At 36.1% G+C, this 21057-nt stretch overlaps 2 protein-coding genes and 1 pseudogene across 7 annotated transcripts; 1 reads left to right on the forward strand and 2 right to left on the reverse strand.

Moving 5' to 3' along the window:
• Positions 1–167: 167 nt before the first annotated feature.
• LOC103702534 (tRNase Z TRZ3, mitochondrial) lies at positions 168–11524 on the reverse strand. 2 transcript variants are annotated; one of them, XM_008785002.4, is made up of 13 exons: positions 11025–11524; positions 10094–10183; positions 7403–7447; positions 7113–7167; positions 6868–6911; positions 6508–6738; positions 6236–6424; positions 5627–5895; positions 3585–3732; positions 3431–3478; positions 2046–2539; positions 1275–1950; positions 168–625 (listed from the first exon to the last, which is right to left on the reverse strand). In XM_008785002.4, exons 1-13 carry the CDS (start codon positions 11487–11489, stop codon positions 314–316), a joined length of 3066 nt encoding a protein of 1021 aa, XP_008783224.2. In that variant the 5' UTR covers positions 11490–11524; the 3' UTR covers positions 168–313. The 2 variants fall into 2 exon arrangements, with proteins under 2 accessions (XP_008783224.2, XP_038984994.1); XM_039129066.1 differs by having other exon boundaries at positions 7113–7201; positions 11025–11071.
• A 2806-nt stretch (positions 11525–14330) lies between these two features.
• LOC103702535 lies at positions 14331–17341 on the forward strand. Of its 5 annotated transcripts, none has more exons than XM_026802787.2 (3): positions 14331–14952; positions 15550–15596; positions 15772–17027. In XM_026802787.2, the coding sequence occupies exons 1-2, from the start codon at positions 14596–14598 to the stop codon at positions 15577–15579; spliced, it is 387 nt and encodes a 128-aa protein (XP_026658588.1). In that variant the 5' UTR covers positions 14331–14595; the 3' UTR covers positions 15580–15596; positions 15772–17027. The 5 variants fall into 5 exon arrangements, with proteins under 5 accessions (XP_026658588.1, XP_038984995.1, XP_026658587.2 ...); XM_026802786.2 differs by lacking the exons at positions 15550–15596; positions 15772–17027 and adding exons at positions 15101–15159; positions 17034–17278 and having other exon boundaries at positions 14334–14952; XM_039129067.1 differs by having other exon boundaries at positions 14332–14952; positions 15550–17027.
• A 118-nt stretch (positions 17342–17459) lies between these two features.
• Positions 17460–19423, reverse strand: LOC120111600 (annotated as a pseudogene).
• Between the last annotated feature and the right edge of the window lie 1634 nt (positions 19424–21057).

The following is a 21057-nucleotide window of genomic DNA, read 5'->3' on the forward strand; positions in this document are numbered from 1 at the left end:
GCAAAGTTAGCGAGGCCTATGTCCATAAAGTTAAAACATTGCAACAGGATTATTGTACATAGCAATGCATATCGAGTTCAATGCAAAGTTGACCAATATCTTAGCACACAAAAATAAGATCACCAAGGCATGCAGAGGACTTATCTGAAAATTCAAAGAACTTTTGAGTTAAAACATTTATGTTGCTTTATTCTTTTAATATAGAATCATTTTAAATTGTTACAAACAATGCAAAGTTGCAGCCAGACTTATCATGAAAAAATATAAAAATCAAATTTTCCAAACAATGAATACAGAACACACATTCAATTTATTAGTACAAAACAGATTCCTGAACATCATCAGATTCATCAACTATGATTTCATTTCTAAAGAGGACTTTGAGGTATGGAAGAACCTTTGGAAGCACAGGCAAATCTGCTAAATTAACGCTCATTAGGTCAAAAGCAATACATGTTTTGTGCATGTGGTTCTCATCAAAAACTGGGATTTTTGGATATCTCTGGCTAAAATGAGTGAGAATGATGCGGTAGGCATCCGCTGACGTACCCACTCCAACAGCTTCCCCTGTTGTGCTATGGTTCCTTGCTATCGCTTCATCTCCCATACTGTCCTCAAATGTTGCCTGCAAAGGAGCTCAAATTAGCTTATCAAAACTAAAAAAGGTAAACAGGGAGCCTCTAGGGCCACCTCAGAATTTGAGAGGGTACAAAAATGCAGGTATTAAATAAGGTAAATACGTGCTTACAGCAATTCTCTTAAAATTAAGTTGTTTGCACAGTATGATGTTAACTATTCTGTAACACCTCAGCGGTCTTTACTTTAAAGTAACCCGACCTCGGGAATATTTGAAGTATTACATATGTTGTTGTTCTAAGATCTAGAATGTCTTTAATCTTGCTATAAGTTGCATAATATGATCTCTGATCACAAACCCTTTTACAAAACAACTACTCAAACATTATTAATCTTAGATATGGTACCAGAAATCATTTCTTCTTTTCCACAAACTAAAAGCTACATGACTTTCCTTTTTCTCTTTGCTCCATGCTTTCATTCTTAAATTATATACAGTCCCAGATATGTTTTCCTTTTTCCCAAATTAAAATCTTCATGATCTTTTGTATGTTTTATTTTTTTTGCCCATGCATTTATTTCTAAAATGGTATGTTTAGTTCTGCTTGGGATTGAAACCATACCTGTTACCAAGGTTAACCTTGACAACCACAACACAAGGCAAACAATAACATGTATAATATGGCAAAGCTACTCACCTCATGTATCAGAACTGTTGCACCGTGGGAGGCATCTATTAGAGCTTGGCAGGGCCTCGTATCACCAGAATATACAAGTTTCCAGCCAGGAATAACTTTTCCAACACTGTTTACCCTCTCGGTAGCCTTTAAAACAACACCAAATGCCTGTGGGCAGTGTACAACAGGGACACTGTAAAGAGCTTCCAAACCTGCCGCAGGGAGCACTTCCTTCAATCTCATTAAAACTGGCAGAGCCATGACAGCATCAACTGGACTCCCAGGTCTTTTCCAATAGCTTTGCGTTTGACTGCTCTGAGCAAATAAATTAGTTTCCAACCGACGAGTTGTAACAGTCTCTACCCCCACATTCCTGTTAATGCTGTTGTCTGAATGCTCAGAAGAGCAATCTTCTGCTGAATCACGAGAGTTAAGAAAGGCATCCATTGAAGCTTCTGTAGTGTGCCTGCAATCCAGGAACTGCATGTCAAGATCTTCAAGTCTAGAATATGCATCCAGAAATCTCTTCAGCGGTCTTGGCCCAATCACAAGTAAGGGTTCATGAGGTACACCCTTTAACAACTGACACCGCAAGGCAAGTATTCTGGCTAGACCAGTGTGGTGATCAGCATGAATATGAGAAATCCAAATAAATTTTAAACTTTTGACTGCTTCATCAGCACCTTTAACACCAAATCTGAAATGTCAAAAAGATTCGATAGTATTATTCTATAAAACCAGGAAGAAGAGAAATACCGCAAATAACCATTTTTGCTGAAAGATAAAACAAACCTTCTTTTCAGCTGAGCCAAAGTTCCTTCACCACAATCAAGAAGCAAACTTCCTCTTGAGAAAAGATTAACAAAAATTGAGCTGACATTGCGATACTTCGAAGGCTGTGATGAACCTGTACCCAAAAGAATGATTTCCATGTCCTCCCTGGTCACATTTTCCAAACAGGCTGGAATATCAGGATTGTGCTTAAGCATCTCTGTCCAGCTGTCACTTAAACAAGGAAGGTCCTTTTTAGATGCACCCGCCCCTTGCTTTGAAATCAATGAATTTTCATTCATCCATGGTTCTTCCACCATAATTATGTTTTCATCCTTTTGAGGCATCATATGCTTACTTTCTAAAGGACTCTGCCAAAACTGACTAATACATTTTGAAACATCTGCAATTTCAGGAATTTCTGAAAGAAGCTCATCCACAATCTCTTTGTAATTTAGCGAGCATGGAATAACAGATCTGTCCAACCCCAGTTGCGAGTAAGGACGCAAATGAAACTGAAACACAAATCAAAAGGATGGATGACATCAAACATATAATTTTAACCTTTCACAGGTGATGGTCATATTTGTGTTACGTTCTCCAGCAATATTCTTGATCATTCTAACAAAACTATAATATCAAATACTGACAGATTGGGAAATTAGTGAACGACTAAGAAAGATAAAATTAGAGACAAAAGCAGTATCAGTTTAAAAAATGAAGCACTTTTGTTTGGTAAAAGATGGGAGGCATTTAACAACTTGTTATAGAGAGAAGAAGCACATATGAGAAAGTACACATGCTATCTTTTGCATAATTTAATGTGTCAGTATACCCACTTTGCTATAGTACATTATGCTTGGATTTTACCATGGCATTTAATTCATGAATTATTTAACTGATAAAGAAACATGCAGAGCAAAATCAGATATCAAAACATCCTTCAGTTATAAAACGATTTAAAATATTTTTTATGTGATATGAAGAATTAGGTCATAAAAGATAAGGAGCTAACAGTTTGAAATAAGACATCCCACTCAATGGCTGCTGGTTTATCAGGTGACAGACTGACTGCAATTGGAAGCTGCCTGATGTAAATAGTAGATATATAATATCTTGTTTATCTTAAGAAACAGCACAGTACATCTCGCACTGTCGACTAGTTTCTTGACTACATAATTGATCGGTACTAATGAATACCCAACATAAATCATGGAGAAGTCACATCACAAAAACAGTTATGAAGTAAGGAAACACCGTCGCATAAAACAAATTTTATTAAGGTATACAGAAAACATGGATCAGATAGTCTTACACTATGTCTCGTGTATTACCTTTACATATAGCATCAATCTATAACCACAAATCTGGCTAACCAATATAAATTGAAGCAGCCAATTTCTTACCTTAAGAAGATTTTCAGCTGAAATGCTTTCACACAGAGTTGAAGAATCCTGGTAAGAAAAACAACTGATTAAAATTTCAAAATGTTGAAACTTGAAAGCAAACAATAATTTGGACCTCAAAGGTTATGCCTTTTATTAAGCATTTTGAACAAACCTCACATGATTCATTCGACTCAAAAGAGAAGTTATTGATCTGATGAAGAGACCAAAATCCAGGAGCAGGAAAAAACTGAGGGCACAAGTAGTTAAGCTGGGATGAAATTCTTGAACTTGATTTTAGGATTGGTATTTCCATATTTCTTCTGCAGAGAAATAAAGAAACTTAAGAATAAGAACCTAACAAGAAATGACCGACCATTTTAAGGGCCTGTCATGCAAATACTAAAAAAATATATTTAAATGTTTTAATGTCTAGTCTCGATTACTTGAGAGCATTGCAAATGCTACACATAGTCATCATATGCAAATTTACCTAATTATAAGACCATCCTGCGATTACTCAACTAGACGAGTAGGTCAAAATATGGATAATAAATGCCTAAAAGTGAGAGAATCAGTTTAAAATAAATGCACCTTTTCTTTATTATATAATGATTGATATCCCAGTACACGTGTTGAATTGGTCAAAATGCTAAAACATAGCCCCAATTCTCTAACAACTATTTTACACATTACCTCTTAAACTATAGTTGTCTACAATACCAGGAATGCTAAGCTGTACCCCCTGTTCATATATTCCTGCAAATTTATATCCATATTTAACGTACATACCATTTATTAGTTGAGCAACAAATCTGTAAGAACCATTATAGTGCTTCAGCTATAATAGTCGAAAACATACTTCATATAGTTTCTATAAGCAAAAAAAAAAAAAAGCAAAACAAATGTTTTGCACATTTTTTTAAGAATAATTAAAAGGAGTTGAAACCAGAAAGTTTAGTTGCTGAAGTATGGCTGGAAATCCTTTCCAGTTTATTTTTTGTTTCAATTTCTGAAGATCACTGATGCCCCTTGACGCATCAACTCTAGCATTATTCAGCAAGACAACACATGACTAGACATTACATCATCTGTGGTAGCAAATTGGTCCACCCAAAAATTTTACAGGCCAATTTCTCAGCCATCTCAGTGGGCGACCAATTTTGCAATGAACACAGATATCAGTTTATCTCAGCCAATATGCAAAAGTAGAGATTTGAAAGGAAATAAAAGATCTCAATATCTCGGTCAATATATAACAACAAAGATAATGAGATATTGGTCAAGATAGGAAAAAAAAAAAGATTAACTACCAAATTAGGCATTGAATTTAAATTTAGTATAGAAATTAAAAACCCATTATAGGATAGTCAAAAAAGGACTAAAATATCTTGGCCGATATATTTGTATCATATCCACCAATATCTGAGTATTTATCACTTTGTACTACCCGATATGATGATGCTGATCTATACTTTATATACACATACAAGCAGACAGACACATACATGTAAGCACACATGCATAAATACACATTTGTGTAATTATATACATGTGTGTGTTGCATAGGTGAGTGCCTACAAAGCGATATCTTGACCAAGATGAAAACCACGAATCAGACTCAACTGTATGACACATGGGAATGATGTTAGAAAACTACATTTAAAAAAGAGAAAGACAGATGCTTATGGTTTTACTTCAACATGCAATAGAAACCCCTTAAACATTATCACTTTGAACTCGTAAAAGATTCATCTTTTACTTAATATCTACCCTTATACAAAAGATTTTTGGGCTGGCATGGGCATGATCCATGATGATTTGACATTGCATGCAGAGAGTACTGCTCAAATTTATGTCAAAGAGCTAGCAAAAATGGAACAGTCTAATCTACCATGGAGATGAAAGTGGTAGAAAGGATTTGGAAATGCTTGCAGTAATGCTTGAGTCAATCCTTAATAGGGATAAATGGCGAATAAAGATACATAAAACCTGCAGCATATAACTCAAACAAGGCTTCTTGGTTATGTTTATGGCTATAAAACTAGACTATGCTTACTCCATTATCACAGATCAATCCTCAACCTATTATTTCCGACCAGACCATTAATGTGAAATTGATAAAGATAGATAATGCACAAGCAATTCACAACTGGATGTTTGTGTTATATTTTGACAATTGATAGGCATAAAGGACTAATATCAAGCAAATCTCACATTTCATGTCCTGCCATGATATGTTGTGCACCACCAAATCTTTTCATCCACCTCTGATAATCTATACTCCTTGTCACAGAAGATGGACCCAGGTGAATTATACAATTTACAGTTTTTAAATGCTCTCTTGGCCGATCAGCAGAATCCGTGTAATAAGGATTAAGAGACTGTATGGACAACAGTTCATAGATATGAAGTGGTGTAGGGCAGTCCACCAGAAGTACAATGGGACCAGGGGATGAAGGCCCAAGAACATCACTTGGATGAACCTACAAAACATGGCAAATAAGCAAAACTTTGTAACACTTATATGTGAGCTTAGAGGGGGAGAAAATATATTCTAGGTCAACTGAAAAGTGGAAGTAGCAAATGTTGCAAGAAATTTAGAAAGAAGTAGCAATTTTCTACAGAATAAGGGCTAAAACCTAAGGAAAATATGTTCTTCATAAGGGGGATTAACAATATCGAGAAAAAAATAATATTATTTACTACATGGAAACATGAGACCACAAGTGTTCTTCAAGAAAGTTTTACCGAACCAAAAGCTTTTTTCTTTGGTAAAAGCGGAACTGAAAGCTTTCAAAAGATTAAAATGCTCAAATGACCGACCATAATGTTGAGGCGATCTGACATGACCGAGTTCCCAAGTTGTAGTTCACGATATTTTGGTCCAGGTCTCAACCCAAGAGATGCAGCTTTATCTGGGTCAAATTTTCCCTTTATTTCTGGCAGTTCGCATGCATAGATCACAGCAATCTCACCAGGCTTTAGTGCTGATCCCGTTTCACTGTCCAAGCTCTGTAAACATGGAGCATTCCAATCTGTTAACTCACTTGTGTTCGCTTCACCAACCAAATCAAATTTGGAACATTAAAACTGACCATAGTATTTTTTGAAGATCTTGGCCTCAACGGAATAGCAGATATCCGGACCACTTCATCGTCGATAAGAACAATAGGATCTGTGGATTTCCCAACTTCCGGACCTGAAAAGTTAGTTATACCACCTTGTGTCGCTCCAAAGCTGTGTGTGTGAACCATGGCAGCATTTGGGATGAAAGATCGCATTGCATCAACTAAATAGTTAAGATCAGAAGGACCCCATATATTGATCTAAAATACAAAAAGCAAAAGAAAACCATATTTTATTTTAAAAATCTCTTAAGTCGAAGACATTTATATGTGAATATGAAAATGAATCAATTTTCAAGCAGAAGGGAGGAAAATTATCCTATTACTTACCGACATTCCTTCCTCTCCAATGCCTGCTAAAGTAAGCAGAAGACCTACATACAAGTGAAAACAAACCAACATTTATGCATTTTCTATTTTAAGGTATAAGTAAGAGCTAGAGATCAGAGATTAAGAGGGCAGCATCTTCTATTTGACCTTCTTAGTCACAATATGTTCAGTTACATATATTCTCAATCACTTATAAACTCGTAAAAGAAAATTTAACTACAATTCTAAGTATAACAATCACTTGCCTGGAAGTCCACCTGCAGTTTCTGAGCACACTCGAGTCACAAACATGTGATCAATCTGAGGGAAGGGGAGAACCCAATCAAAATTTGTTCTGAAAATGTAAAAAGCCATGGCTATGACCACAACAAGTCAAGCAACATCTTGGTAAATACAGGAGGATGCAGAGAAATATAAAACAGAAGAAACGAAGTTGGTAAAAATAAACCATGGCCAAGTGACATGACGAAAACAGAGTCAAAAAGGAGAAAAATGGAGAAAAGAAAAATTATATGACCTCTCAGAGATCCCATACCTTTGATAACTTTATCTTGTGCTCGGTGCAGAAACGCTGCAACCCCTGAAACCAGATGAATTTAAAGTTAAAAAATGGAAAACTAAATGCCTCTTTGACATTTTACTGAGAAGTCGACAGTAATCAATATCTCAAGATAGATTATGCATTTTAGGTGGAGAGGATATTTCAGTACTTCTGCATAAAATATCATGAAAAAAGGAAAAGATTTTATCTTCAGACTTAGCCCCCAAAATTCTAGAAGCCTAATTTTTATACATTATTCACTCTTGCCTATCCAGTTATATGCTGAAAATTTATTTGCAAGATTATACATATGAGAAAATACTGTAAATATCAACATTATAATGATTTTGTGCATAAAATAGGCTACTGCATTATCCATCCCTGAAAGCTTCACAACCCAAGTAGTTTTGACAACAATCAAGATATAAACATAAGTGTCACTAGTGGTGGAGTTTGAAAGATGAGGCAAGCAGATGTTTGAGAATCCAAGACCATTAGAAGCATTCACATGCATGATGATGCATTTGAAAAGATAAGGAAGTACAACCCTAGAGCATGAGCCAGTTGAGATATCATCATCAAGAAAGAAACTGAGGCAAATTGGTAGTCATTATGCAATGGAGCCCACCTAGGTATAGATTTTTGAACTGCAGTGCATATATCTAGGAAATTTCTTAATATGATGAACTCAGCACTGAAGAACTCAAGCTAAAGGGGCTGATGATACAAGCTAGCAACAAAGTTCTTTGGCTAGCAAAGACAAACCTCTAGGGAAGCACGTTGATTAGCCAGTGAAGTTGCAAATAACAATTAACAGTTGTATAAAGGTAATGAGATGCTGTAGGCAGAAGATGCTATAATTCTCTAGGCAGCAGATGAGTCAACAATAAATGCCAAGTGCACTAGAGAAGACAGTCAAGTCCCAAGGAGCAGAAGAAGAGACAAGCCAATAGCTAATGAAAAGCATGATACAGGTGATTATGTCTTCATGCAGACATCCTGGGATGATAATGTTGAACTAGAAACATCCATATCAAGAGAGATAAAAATGTGCATAAAAGAAATTTGTCTTAAAACTCAAGACAGTAAGCAGAATGATAACAGCAAGAAACCCAATTTTACAAGTGGTATTGTGGATATGGTGAAGAACATGGTATGGTTTATAAAATAAAGATGTCAACTGCAACTGAAGATCCCAGATAGGTATATAATTCGAAACAAGGTATTCCTAATTCTCCCAATATATAATTGGTGACGAAGCCTGAGATGAATTCCAAACCAATTAACCCCACCCGCCACTCCGCCACCCACAGCCCAACCTCCACCTCAAGACTCGCTTTTAAGCCTGTTCACATAATGGATGACCAAACTAGGGAACTGCTCCAAGATTTCGTCTCTATGTATATGCGTGTCTCTGTGTATGTACAATTTGTGCAAACACACATAAAAATACATATTGACACATATAAATATATTATGAACAAGCAGAGCGTCCAATGCACTGATTTCTGCTTTCTCTATTCTTTCTACTGCAACCTATCTTATCTCCTTCAAGCTTCAATTGCCATGATTTTTGGGCGGACAATGAAGATGAACTGTGACAGATTTGGAAGGATTGGTGGCTAGTTAAAAGTGTTATATTACAAAACAATGGCATTGCAATTATGTCAATGCAATCCACCCTAGACCATTAACCAGCGCGGTGGGGTGGTAGCAGTGCTTGTTCAATTTTTTTGGTCCTCCAATATAGTGTCCACCATACATCCTGCCTCAATATACATAATGTGAGCCGGATTAAAACCTGCCAATGTATGCCACATGTGTGCCATTTATATCAGACGCCCTGAGGGTGGGATGTCCGATTGAATCTCTATTGGATGATCAAATGGCCTAGTCAGTTTTGGAATTTACTTGTTCCCTTGATTGCATGACCTGCAAGCTTAGTTTAGTCCAAGGAGAAAGGAAGAATCACAGTGGAAGGGATTTGCACTTTTTGATGAAGGAAAACAAATTTGTGTTTCTGATGGGAGGAACTTAACATGATCCCATCATACTAGTAAAGACTAGGTTGTCAGGTCAACAGACTGAAAGGCAGTTACTGCATATCTGAGGAGTAGATGATCATCATTTCTACTCTCAAGATAATATTTCACAAAATAATGACAGGTAGTCCATGAAAAGAAACCTAGTAAATGTATCTTCATTTTCTCATATATCATACCACATCCAATTCCATGATTTAGCTCCCAAATCCAGTATCACCTCACGCATCACCACCTTTCTTTTGGCTGAGTTATACCTCCAACCTTCTCAATTGCTACCAAGCAAGCCCAAGTTTAAACCCAATGAAGAAAGGCCCTCAACTAATTATCAGCAACCCAATCAATTAAGAAACACAGTAGTCCTGAATGCTTCGAATCATCAATTGACCTCAATTAATTTACCATAAAATTTGACGTCTTGTTGTAACTTTTTTACACCAATCACTGAGACACTGAATATATTGGATTGCTAAAAAATGCATTTCTAAAAAAATTATGTAATTTTCATTGCGGAAATTACAATGATATGGTATAATGAAACCCCACTTCATCTACATTCTTCAAGAAGCCTTAAAAAAAATTGCAACTAAAAGTAAAGATAGCTGGAATAAAAGAATGGATGCTTCACTTTAGCCAAACATACCTCACCAGCATTAAAAATAAATCTCTGTTTATCAAAGAACAGCAAAACTGATGGTGAGGTGTCCTGTGTGTCCATTCCCGTCCCCAAAATCTGCAGAACAAAATCCAAAACAAAGAAGGAGATAAGTCAATTCACAGTAAACTGATTCTGCATTATCTAAAACCATAACAACTGCAAAATGATTACAATACAGGATCTCTGATTTCAAAACCATTAATACAATCTTGAAATTTAGTGTAGCCTACCAAAAAAAGAAGCCTTAATCCAGCCCAAAAAATATTACATGCAGAGCAAGAATAGATGAAAATATGAAACAATTACCTGAGATATGATGGCCCAGAAACCAGTACATCAATAAATTTTCAACTACAAACATATAAAGAAGAGAACTCAAACAAGTCATTCGAACATGGTGTCTGAGAATAATTAAAGATGGGAAGTAAAAAACGTAAGAAACAGAGAAGGGGGGAAAAAAGAAAGGAAGAAGCCAGAAAGAAAAACCCATGGCAGTGAAAATTTCGCAGCCCTAACTTTCAAAAAAGGTTTTCTTTTGATCAGGAAAAGGATAAAAGACATAAAGAATTTGGAGATCTGGAGAAATTTAAGATGTTCAACTTTGTGCAAAGACCTGTGTTGCAAAATCATTATAACAAACAAATCCAAGGCCAAATTTGAATATTCTCTTTACCAGAATCGAAACTTTTTAATTCCTTTTGCTACGATATCATATCATTATCAACAAGCAAAATCCAGGAAAGTTTGGATCTTTTTACCAAAATCCAACCTTTTAATTCCTTTTTGTTTAAATTTTAACAAGATACGAGATTCAAAATAGGAAATTTGGACGGACTATAAAAATGGATTCCCAAGATTTCAAGAAGCCGCGAGAAGAAAATCCTAAGAACAAGAAAAGATTGAAAGCAATCCCCACCTGAACGTAACAGATGGTGTTGACAGGATTCAGCTTCCGCGTCTTGATCTGGAGAGTCTTGGGTTTGCCGCTCTTGTCCCTCCCCTCCGCCCTCCTCTTGTTGAACCCCATTCCTTCCTTCTCTTCCATCTCCAGCGCTCTCTCCCTACCCCTTTCTTCCCTCAACGTACTGTTGCCTCTCCTCTGGGGTAGCACGCCGCCGCCGCCGCCGCCGCCGCCGCCCCGTTCTTCCCTGGTAGTACTCCTGCCTCTCCTCGGGTGGAGGACACCGCCGCCGCTGCCGCTGGCCCTTCTTCCCCTCCTACCGGAATAGGAGAGCACGGAGGTGAGAGGGAAGTGAGGTTTAAGGGGAGTTCCGGGCTTGGAGAGGACAGAGGTGGCGAAGAAGAAGCGAGAGAAGGGATTCTTGGAGAGCGGAGACGAGGAGGGGAGGAGCAGTCTAAGGCTGGAGGAGATTTGCGGCATACTGCGTGATAACGGGAGCTGCCTCTAATTTTAAGGGTTTGGGGGGTTTAAAGGAGGGGATTGGGGCACGAGAGGGAAAGCCACCGAGCCGAGTAACGGAAGGGGAGCAAGCGACAGAATTTGAGGATTGGGTTTTCTTGGGTCCGTTGCGGATCGAGAGCGGTGATTAGTGAACGGACCTAGAATGTCGGTCCAAGTGTGCAACTTTTGCCGACTTTGAGCAGGTAATATCGCTACTCCCATTGTCGTACACCTGGCTCCATTTATTTCTTGTAAAAATTGTATTTTTGAGATACTCTAGCCTACCTTTTTAGCCGAAAGAAAAGAGGGGCGAATTGACTTCATCCTACACCAATAACTGGGACGTTGGTCTTTGTAATTGCTGATTATTGCCTACTTATATAGCAAATAATCGCATTACAAGAAGACACCTTTGTACAAAAAGAGTATTTGCAAGCAAAAGTGTATGCATCAAATGATTACCATCACCTCGGCCCTAAATGAGATAGCAAAAGGAGCCTTTTGTGAGTTGCTGATAGTTGATCAAAATTTAACTCTATATATGCTCATTGACTAGTTCACAATCTTGAGGTATAATTCTTAATTCAAAGCATAATATATGCTTAGCTTGCTCGAGCTTGGCTCAATTTCGATGGATATAAATAAATAAATAAATAATATTTTTAATATTTGATATTATATATGGAAAATGCGAAGAAATATTTTGTTAAAAAATAAAATAAGACTATTAGATTTAGTTTATGAAATTGTAATTTGTTGAGCAAACTCTTTAGAGTTTGTCCCAGAAAATCTTTCAGAATTATCTTCCTGTCTCTACCTTTCAAAAATTATGTTCCCCTTAATTTAGTGCCACCTATAACGAGTCTAAATCCCTATTTTCGCCTATCTCTCCCGTGAGAGCACCTAAACTAAAATATGCATCTAATTTTCAAATATTCCGTCCAAATCCCAATCTCCATGGATCGTCTTAGCAACTTATGCCGCAACCCACCTCCCTCTTAGAAATATCAAGTCATAGCCACACCTTTTAAGTTTAATCTGTTTCTTTGAATAGAAACTCCAAGTTCTCATATGAATCTATTATCGCGACGTGGGATTCAAATACATAATCAAGGAAGTAGTTGTTGCAAATTGAAATACCAATAATAGCTTGTAACAAATGGAGTTTTGTAATATAAATATGTTACAAGAGAAATTGATAATTAAGAATCTCAAAGTAACTTCGTATCAAAATTATCTAGGCATGTTAGAGATAATGATTAGATCAAATGATGGCTAATAGAGTGGTATAGATAGCCAAACTATGACAGTGGTACAAAATGCCCAAACTATTTTCTAAAATTGAAAAATTTTATATGAACTCAAAAATAAATTGGTGAGTTACTAATTCCCTTGGATAGATAAGTATTTTTCAGAGGTTAGAATATTGGCGAGAGATAATGTTGGACTTCACTAACTTCATCCCATACACAAAATTTGATTACAATCCTTAATTGATTTCAAAAGGTACTCCACAAATGACGCATAGGATATGAAGGGGGTTTGTGATCTATAGAGTATAAGCATAAGGAAGTTTTACATAGATTAGCTTGACCCATTAGGGATTGTTCCCACTTCTTTGCTAATTTCTTTCTTTTTTTTGATTAAAAAACATGATCCAATCTTTGGATTCATGTCATTGGTCACCGTCGGCTTAAAATTAGGTAATATTGTTGCGTTAGAAAAGCCTTGATCTAGTAATAGATTGCATTGCATTTGATTTTAAATATTAGTTAATTAGACTAATCCAAAAATTTATAATATGTCTTGTAGCCTTTTTTTTTTTTTTTGATCGAATGTCTTGTAGCGTTCAACCATATATAACTTAAATGGGGTCCAAATCAAAAGAATGTACTCATGCTTAAAGATTTGACAATAGATTGCAACTTGACTGAATTGTTGGAATTAGAAATATTAGAGTTGGGCTAAGCTCAAGTATGGATGGTTAATTTCACAACAATATTGTGTTAAATCATCATCAAGTATTTTATTGCAGCAATAGACTTACCTAACATCAAAGTTAAAAGATAAAGTTTTTAGTTAAAAAAAAATTAACAATAAAGCTGCAACCTAGTTAAATTACTATCTCATACAATTATATTCTCAGCTAAATTATCCACAGATATAGTATTCATGATACCATTTATAATCAACTACCATTTACTTTTAAAAAATGAATAAATCATTTATATGCTTTTTTTAGTTTTAGATTCTAGTTAGAACTTTTTATACAGAAATTTTCTATTGTATAAATCTGTACATGCATTATAACTATTATTTATCCTAAAACTATATAAGCGTGAGAATGTTCGATGTGAAATTTTTATATACTCAAAAATTCCTTCAATAATTTTGGTCAACAAATAACCACGATTTTGTAAACAAGCAATTGTAACCATTAGATTTAGTTAAAAGTATCATGGCAACTGAAGCGGAAACTCTCAACCCAAATCTCATAATACATTTTTATAGAAGTTAGACCAATCATCCAACGACTTTCGTCATGACCTATTTTCAAGAAAAATATTTACATAAACTCCTTAAAACTCCTAATCCCAATTCCTCATCATCCCAGTAAAATAGAGCACACCTAAGAACATTGAAATTTATGAAATTATTTGATTTTTTTTCCATATGCATGAGCTTTTAGATTGTCTTGCCTATATATTTTCATATTCTTTTAATAAGGTTTTGACTAAAAGATGCTACATATACCCAAACTCTTACAAATTTGTTTTTATCTCTTCTAATCCTGCTGTACATGTATCCGCATGTGCCACATTATTGGTATAACATAGATCCGTGCATCTCTCACTCACTTAGGAATATCATATTTTATCTTCTTCATCTCACTAGTTATAAGAGGGAGATTTTATCTCAGCCAATCCGACGGCTGATATATCATGCCCACTGAAAAAATAGGGAGAGGCGTCTGGTGCGCCAGCTCCATGCTTCTCTCGCCCTAGACGCAGGCTAGAATTCCAATCTTCCAGCCCTCGAGTCATTCTTGAGAGAGAACCGGGGGGAAGAGAAGAGAAGAGCAAGGATGCTGAGGTTTTTGTCGAAGGTGCGGATCGAGTGCAATCCGCTGGACCCGCGGAAGACGGCGTGCATGGAGCTGCTGGCGCAGTGCAACGCGCGCAAGGCCAAGGAGACGAACCCGGCGTGCCAGGTCGAGCTGCACCGCCGCACCGACGACCACCCACCGCAGGTCGTCGTCACCTATATCAACGGCGTCGAGGAGGCCATCGACGCTGCCTCCACCCCGGCCCAGACCATCCGCCAGCGCATCCTCGACCGCGGCCAGCTTCTCGAGACCGAGCAGATGTTCCGCGACGCCGGCGAGCCATGGCCTGTCGTCATCCCTGAGGACGAGCTCCACCAGAGCTTCCCGGGAATCAAGGTAAATACGGGCGTCGCAGTCTTTTTCTTACCTTCCGTCGTTGAGGCATATCATCGAATACATGGTGTGGCTATTTGTTTTGCCCGCCGTTCACTTGTTACCCTTTCCTGTGGTGTACGAAGCTTTAACATGTCGTAATGTGGAACAGGAAAAAAGAAAAGAACCTTAACAAAAAGGTGATGGATAAAATTGTTAGCTAATGGCGAGGTATGACAGCGTTTGAAGCTTCCCTCAGCTAATAAGCCTATGCATGACATCTAATAATATTTGAAAGGAAAAAGTCTGCTTGTTATAAGAAGACATCTATATTTCTATCAATTTTTTGGAGAGAGAAAATTGTAAAAAAATGTTTAATGGTTAATGGAATATTCATATGAATGAAAATGTGTGACAGTTTGCAGAGTCCCTACTTAAAAAATTAAAACGTTTCCTTGCTTTTTGGTTAGCGTTATTAAGATGGATATATAAATAATACAAATGCATTGATCAAATTTCTCCAAGTTAGTAGCTTCTCTTTTTTTGGTACAAAGTAGCTTCTCTTTTAAAAGAACTTTTGCCAGTAGTCCTCAATTAACTAGTTTTGTAATTCCTTTGTAGTTTGTTATCAGAAATTTGACAAGGTGCTGATTTCATCCTAGTTTGAGGTGGGATTCTCAAGTTCATATTCTCTATAACTTGTTTTATTATTTCTCAGATTCCTTAAGCCATGGATTTTGATGGAATATAGAAAATTAACCAGAGAACAGTAGAAGTATACTTGTTATTTTCACAAATTTCACAGCCCCTTTGAGTGAGACCAGCTAACCTGGTGTGGCGCAGGAACCAGTTGTGCTGCCTTAAATATATATTTCTCGATATTAAAGTCTGATGTGTTGAACTACCTATGGAAGGAAAATGCAAAAATATCTGGAATTTGATCACCTGTTCTTGACGGAGGTTCAAGAAAAATGGTATTTGTCATGTGTCAGTTTTTAGAAAATGTAGGAATGGAGATCTCACAGGCTTGGAGGCTTCACAATATGTTCGGTAAGCGGCTTGTCAACTAGATCTTCTTTTAAATTGAACAGAAAAATGGTTAGTGACTTAGCAGTTAGCATACATCTCCCAATACTTTTATGAGGGAGTAGAGGGTGGTCTCTTCATATCTTGGTATCAGAGAATGAGCTTGAATGTACATCTTCGAGTTAAGAATATTCAAGAGGGATACCTAAACAATTACAGTGTAAGATCAAGAAAGAGAATACTGGCATGTGCTGAGAACAAAAGGTTATGAAAAATGTAAGGTTTAACCACATTGAATGCATCACTTGGAGCTTCGATAGCTCTTATGTTAGGCTAGTGGAATCTAAAAATTTCAAAGTAACTCGTTTATGTATTATACTGCAATATTATGTTATTGATCTCACGTTGGTCTATATTATGTTTGATAAGGTGATAGCTGTTTCCAGTTTGGTCAATAATAAATTAACAGAGTTGTTTTAATATTAGCAAGAAAAAGGTTCTCATGAAAAGCAGGTGAATTGTGCTCTCTACATCCTTGTGTCTGTCTTGAAATCCTGTGATGTTTCTTCAGACTCTATTTAATCAGAATTTCTCTTGTCTTCTATAATCCTGTCGCTGGTTGGGCATCACTGAAGCAGCTAGTTTAGTTTTCATCAGAATAGATAGCATATAAAGTATGCAGAGTTGCTTACCATAATTGATGACGGTATGCAGCAAATTGAGCAGTAAGGGGGACCAAGTGCATCCATTTCAGCATTTGTACTTGGGATTCAAATGAAAAAGCAAAGCCTAGCTCCATCAAATTTTGTGTTTCCTGATTAATCAAGCCCCAAACATATCACTTAAAGAATATCTCAGTTATATGTTCTTCATCGAGCATGTCTAGATGCTGTCTCATTCTATAGTCTGCCAGATGTAAAAATTTCACCCAGATTATTCATTTACCTGTTCAAGCAATTTTAATTCTGCCATTATTTTTGGTGTTATTTAAACTAATTTTGTTAAAGTAACTTTAGATTTTTTTCATTCATTTTGTTCTTTTCCTAAGAATTATTGCTAATATTATGCTTCTTTTACAGCCAAAAAAAGCAGAAGAAAAGAGCCAGTAATTGTGTATCGTCATTTTGGGATGTGTAATACTTCATCCACAAGTGAGATTGTGCTAGACTTCTGCACTCCTTTTGGTTTAAAATTCCTTTTTCTGGGAGAAGTGTTGCCTATTGCATGTTTGAGCTTCTTATTGCTGGCAATTGTCTCATAATTGGAAATGTCTACATGAATTTGATATCATTTTTTATGTTATTTATGTTACTTGTTGTCTTAAGGGATGTAATTCAGTAACCTGATGGACATGGAATTTTATCTAACCAGAACAATTTAGCACAAAGGCGCTGATTACTTCTGGTTCCCAATGTTTTTGACCAATAATTGCTGTGAAACCCCGACACAAGTGTAACAGGAAGCTGTAAACCTCTAGTGCCTTATCCTTATTATTCATCATCCTAAAGTATGATCCAAATTTTTTCTAGTTGACAAGTTAATCAGATACCAGTTTGCAAATAACTTGGCCTTACTTTTTTCCCCATCAATTGCCTAGAGAAGGAGATCTTCTTGCTTGACCAACCTGTATTATGTTATGGGGGACCTCATCAATTTCTTTCATCTTTGTTTAACTAGTATCTTGCAAGTTGTTAGGAAGCCTATCACCACTGTATCCTGAAGCAGGCAATATTCATTATAACAATTTAATAAGCTCTATTACAGTGACGTTTGGAAATGATTGATAGACAAGATTAGAAAGTAAGAACCTTTTGGAGCAGTTTTCTACTCAGATGATTTTATTGACATAAGAAAATGCGATGGAAATCATAAGGCACCCTCTGGGGTAAGGTTACTTTCGACACTGGCTTCTCTGTAAATTTCTTTGCTTCAATTATGTACACCTGCAATGCAAGAAAAAGAAAAAAAATCATCAGGATCATAGGAAAAAAATATCTATCTGCTTTATATGTTCCTTGTTTATAAAAAGTGCATTCTGACTGGCACCTTGGAAGCATTTGCCTTCACTTGATGGACATAACAAATAAGCCATCCATCATCTTCATCAATGCCATCTTCTAAACAAATTGAACGCCAGAGCAAAAGTAGTCATCTTCTAGAACATGATACTCAACTCTTGTAATCTCTTTATTCTCTTGAAATGCATACACACAAATAATATGTGTGTGTGTGTGTGTTATAACAACAGAATTCCAAAAAAAGGAAAAAATATTAAATTTTAGCTTAAAAATTTTCTTTACCTTGTCTTGCTCATCAAAGTACAGATTTGCAAACATCTTGTATTTGAACATTGGTTTACTAATTGTTTTTGTAATAACATATTTTTTAGAGAAGGGACGGTGGATCCATCTATACTATGATTATCGAGGATTAGATTTTTGGACATACACCAGTCTTAGAGTTGAACCCAAAACCTTCAGTTGCTGAGCAGAAGGATGTGTTTGTAACAAAAGTTTCAAGCAAAATAGTTATTATGAAAGTAGGTCTAGTTGTAAATTACCTTCTTTAGAGCTTTCCAAAGAATCCATAACTTGTTTCTAATACCCGAAGCGTTTATTAATCACTGGGAAAGACATTGCAACATCTCCCCTTGTCAGGTATCCTTCTTTCACTGCTCCAGTTTTCATGTTGAGTCTCCGCTCGTAGGGGGTTGGGAAAAGAGAATTCCCATCCATACAAGGATCAGAGCCATCCCAATCCTCATCTTGGTGCAGAGAAGCTCTTTGATACCACCGGGCTTTCTCAACCTTATGATCAGGACTGGGAATTACTGATCCTAATGTTCGAAGGCCTCCCACGACAATCTATTTGCACAATATTTTATCAAATTGATGAAGTTTATCTTTAGATTGTGAATTTAGACCTCATCTCCATCTTCAAAGGAGTTGATGATGCGGATACTGCAACAGTTCTTTACATTTAGCCAACAAGTAGATTCTGCATCCCTAAAACAAGGCATAACTCCAATTTTTGATCTTCCATTATTGCCATATTGCATAAGACTGCAGATTTGATGAATAGTTCCTCGTTATGATAATTCAAATGATCATCTTTCATTTGAAAAGAATGAGGATTAGAGGTTACTTACGGTTTACAAGAGCTCTATTAATGCCAAACCTCAGTGGATGGTCTATGATGATATTGTAGCTGAAAACATGATTAGTCAAAAATCATTACACGATCATCTTCTTTCTCAAACAAACAAAACACAATCATCTCGCCAACCCTCCTTATAAATTCATGTAAAATTAAGTACCAAACCATTCCTTTCAAAAAGGTAAGTACGGAATCATCTTATTTTATATTTCATTACAGTTATCTATTTAATTATTGGATTATATGTCAAGGTTATACTAACTTAATGTTCGCCAAAATTTTGTTTTGAAATATTCACATCAAGAATGCATTAAAAAAAAAAAAAACGTACAATCAAACCTATTTCTCAATTCAATAAAAACCTAAAGAAGTGAATATGGTATCCAAATAACGATAGATATGTTAAAAGCAGGTCTACTTACGATGTATTCCTAATCCTACATAGAATGTAACGACGCAAAAATCCATATGTAAATATAATATCTACTGACACCTAATTTTCTCTTTGCAAGATCCAAAAATAGAGGACGCATTGCGCCCTTTAGGCAACTAGAATCAAATGTAAAGCGGCTTTCTTTTTAGAGTTTAAGGCAGCAAGAATCTTTAGATCTTGTTGAAGCTGCTGAGCATAACTAATTGAATGAGAATTTTCTTCTCAAATAGAGCCGGCAAATTAGTTTGAAGAAGACCTCTGGGTAATAAGATTGTCCTAATATATATTCCAAGTCTTCAACTGAATTAGCGATCATGGCTGGTGACAACAACTAAAGTTATCCTCAGGCAAGAAGTCAGTTGCACTACTTTATTACACCAAACTCCCTCCCTTCTCAAACAAAAGTTTCACCAAGACCTCTTCCCCGTTAGCAGCCCAATTTGCTGGTTTATTGCCCTCTAAAAAGTTCACCAGAAGATCTCACAGTCTTATACATGGACCCTATGATGTAATCTTAAATTGAGCAAGCTGACATTCATCTCCAACGCCATCTACATACTTCAGTTTTATTAATTTAATAGATCATCCATGGTATTCGGACCTTGCTACGATAACATGCTGTGTTCCCTTTTTATAGTTACGTTCCTTCGTATTCTTCCCTGTGATACAAGGTGATGGTACTTGTCCTTTGTTTATGCCGCCACCTGCAACCTTTATACTTCACGATTAGAATTGCAAAATACTCCTTTATTTTATCTATATATTCTCTATCATCACCATTTTAAATGGCTGCTGGGTGGAACGCAAATCCTCAAAAAGCCTACTTGCGTGACGTCCAAATATTGAAGGACGTGATAAAGATTTAAATCTTTATCGGCCATGCAAATCTAGGCTGCCTTTGCCAGAAAAATTTTTTTAAAAAAAAAAAATCTCTGGCCTGCATCCAGGCCATTTGCGAGGAGTTGCTTTACTTTTTTTTTTTTTTTGAAAAGTAGAGTTTGCTTTATGATGCATAAAAAATATCATCAAACTTCTATCATCCAAGATATCTCTAGAGTCTAGAGGCTAGGTCTGTAATTGGTCGGATCGGATTGGAGCATTCGGATTTTGATTTTAAACACAGACTAATGCACTAGTTGATCAAGTCATGTTAGGTCCATTAGACCTAACGGGTTATTCAATCATGCCAAGGTAATATATGGATTGGACTGAATCCAAAATATTCAGGTCGAAGTCAAGGCCTAGTTGGTTCCGCAGTTTAGGTTAAGTATTTAGCATTCTTTTATAGCTAAAAAATATAATAATTTATAATCAAATATAAAATTATTGAAACTTTTAAATAAAATTTAAAAATAATTTAAATATGTTTTTTTATTAAAAACTTTTAGTTTCATCCAAGTAATTGATTATTGTAACATACAAATTTCTAACTATATTTTTTGAAATATATATTAATATACTTGAAAATAGTATGAATAAAAATTTATTAAAAACAACGAATATGCAATATATTA

The sequence above is a fragment of the Phoenix dactylifera genome, chromosome 8 (assembly GCF_009389715.1).
Source record: "Phoenix dactylifera cultivar Barhee BC4 chromosome 8, palm_55x_up_171113_PBpolish2nd_filt_p, whole genome shotgun sequence".
Taxonomy (NCBI): domain Eukaryota; kingdom Viridiplantae; phylum Streptophyta; class Magnoliopsida; order Arecales; family Arecaceae; genus Phoenix; species Phoenix dactylifera.

What these genes read in the sequence shown, in the direction of transcription:
- LOC103702535 (XM_026802787.2), top strand. Translation starts at nt 14,596, where the DNA reads ATGCTGAGGTTTTTGTCGAAGGTGCGGATCGAGTGCAATCCGCTGGAC. An exon ending in AGAGCTTCCCGGGAATCAAG is followed by an intron (nt 14,953 to 15,549) that starts GTAAATACGGGC and finishes ATTCCTTTGTAG; the next exon opens with TTTGTTATCAGAAATTTGAC.
- LOC103702534 (XM_008785002.4), bottom strand. Translation starts at nt 11,489, where the DNA reads ATGCCGCAAATCTCCTCCAGCCTTAGACTGCTCCTCCCCTCCTCGTCT. An exon ending in TTGGAGAGGAAGGAATGTCG is followed by an intron (nt 6,739 to 6,867) that starts GTAAGTAATAGG and finishes TTTGTATTTTAG; the next exon opens with ATCAATATATGGGGTCCTTC. An exon ending in CAGATCGCCTCAACATTATG is followed by an intron (nt 5,896 to 6,235) that starts GTCGGTCATTTG and finishes CATGTTTTGTAG; the next exon opens with GTTCATCCAAGTGATGTTCT.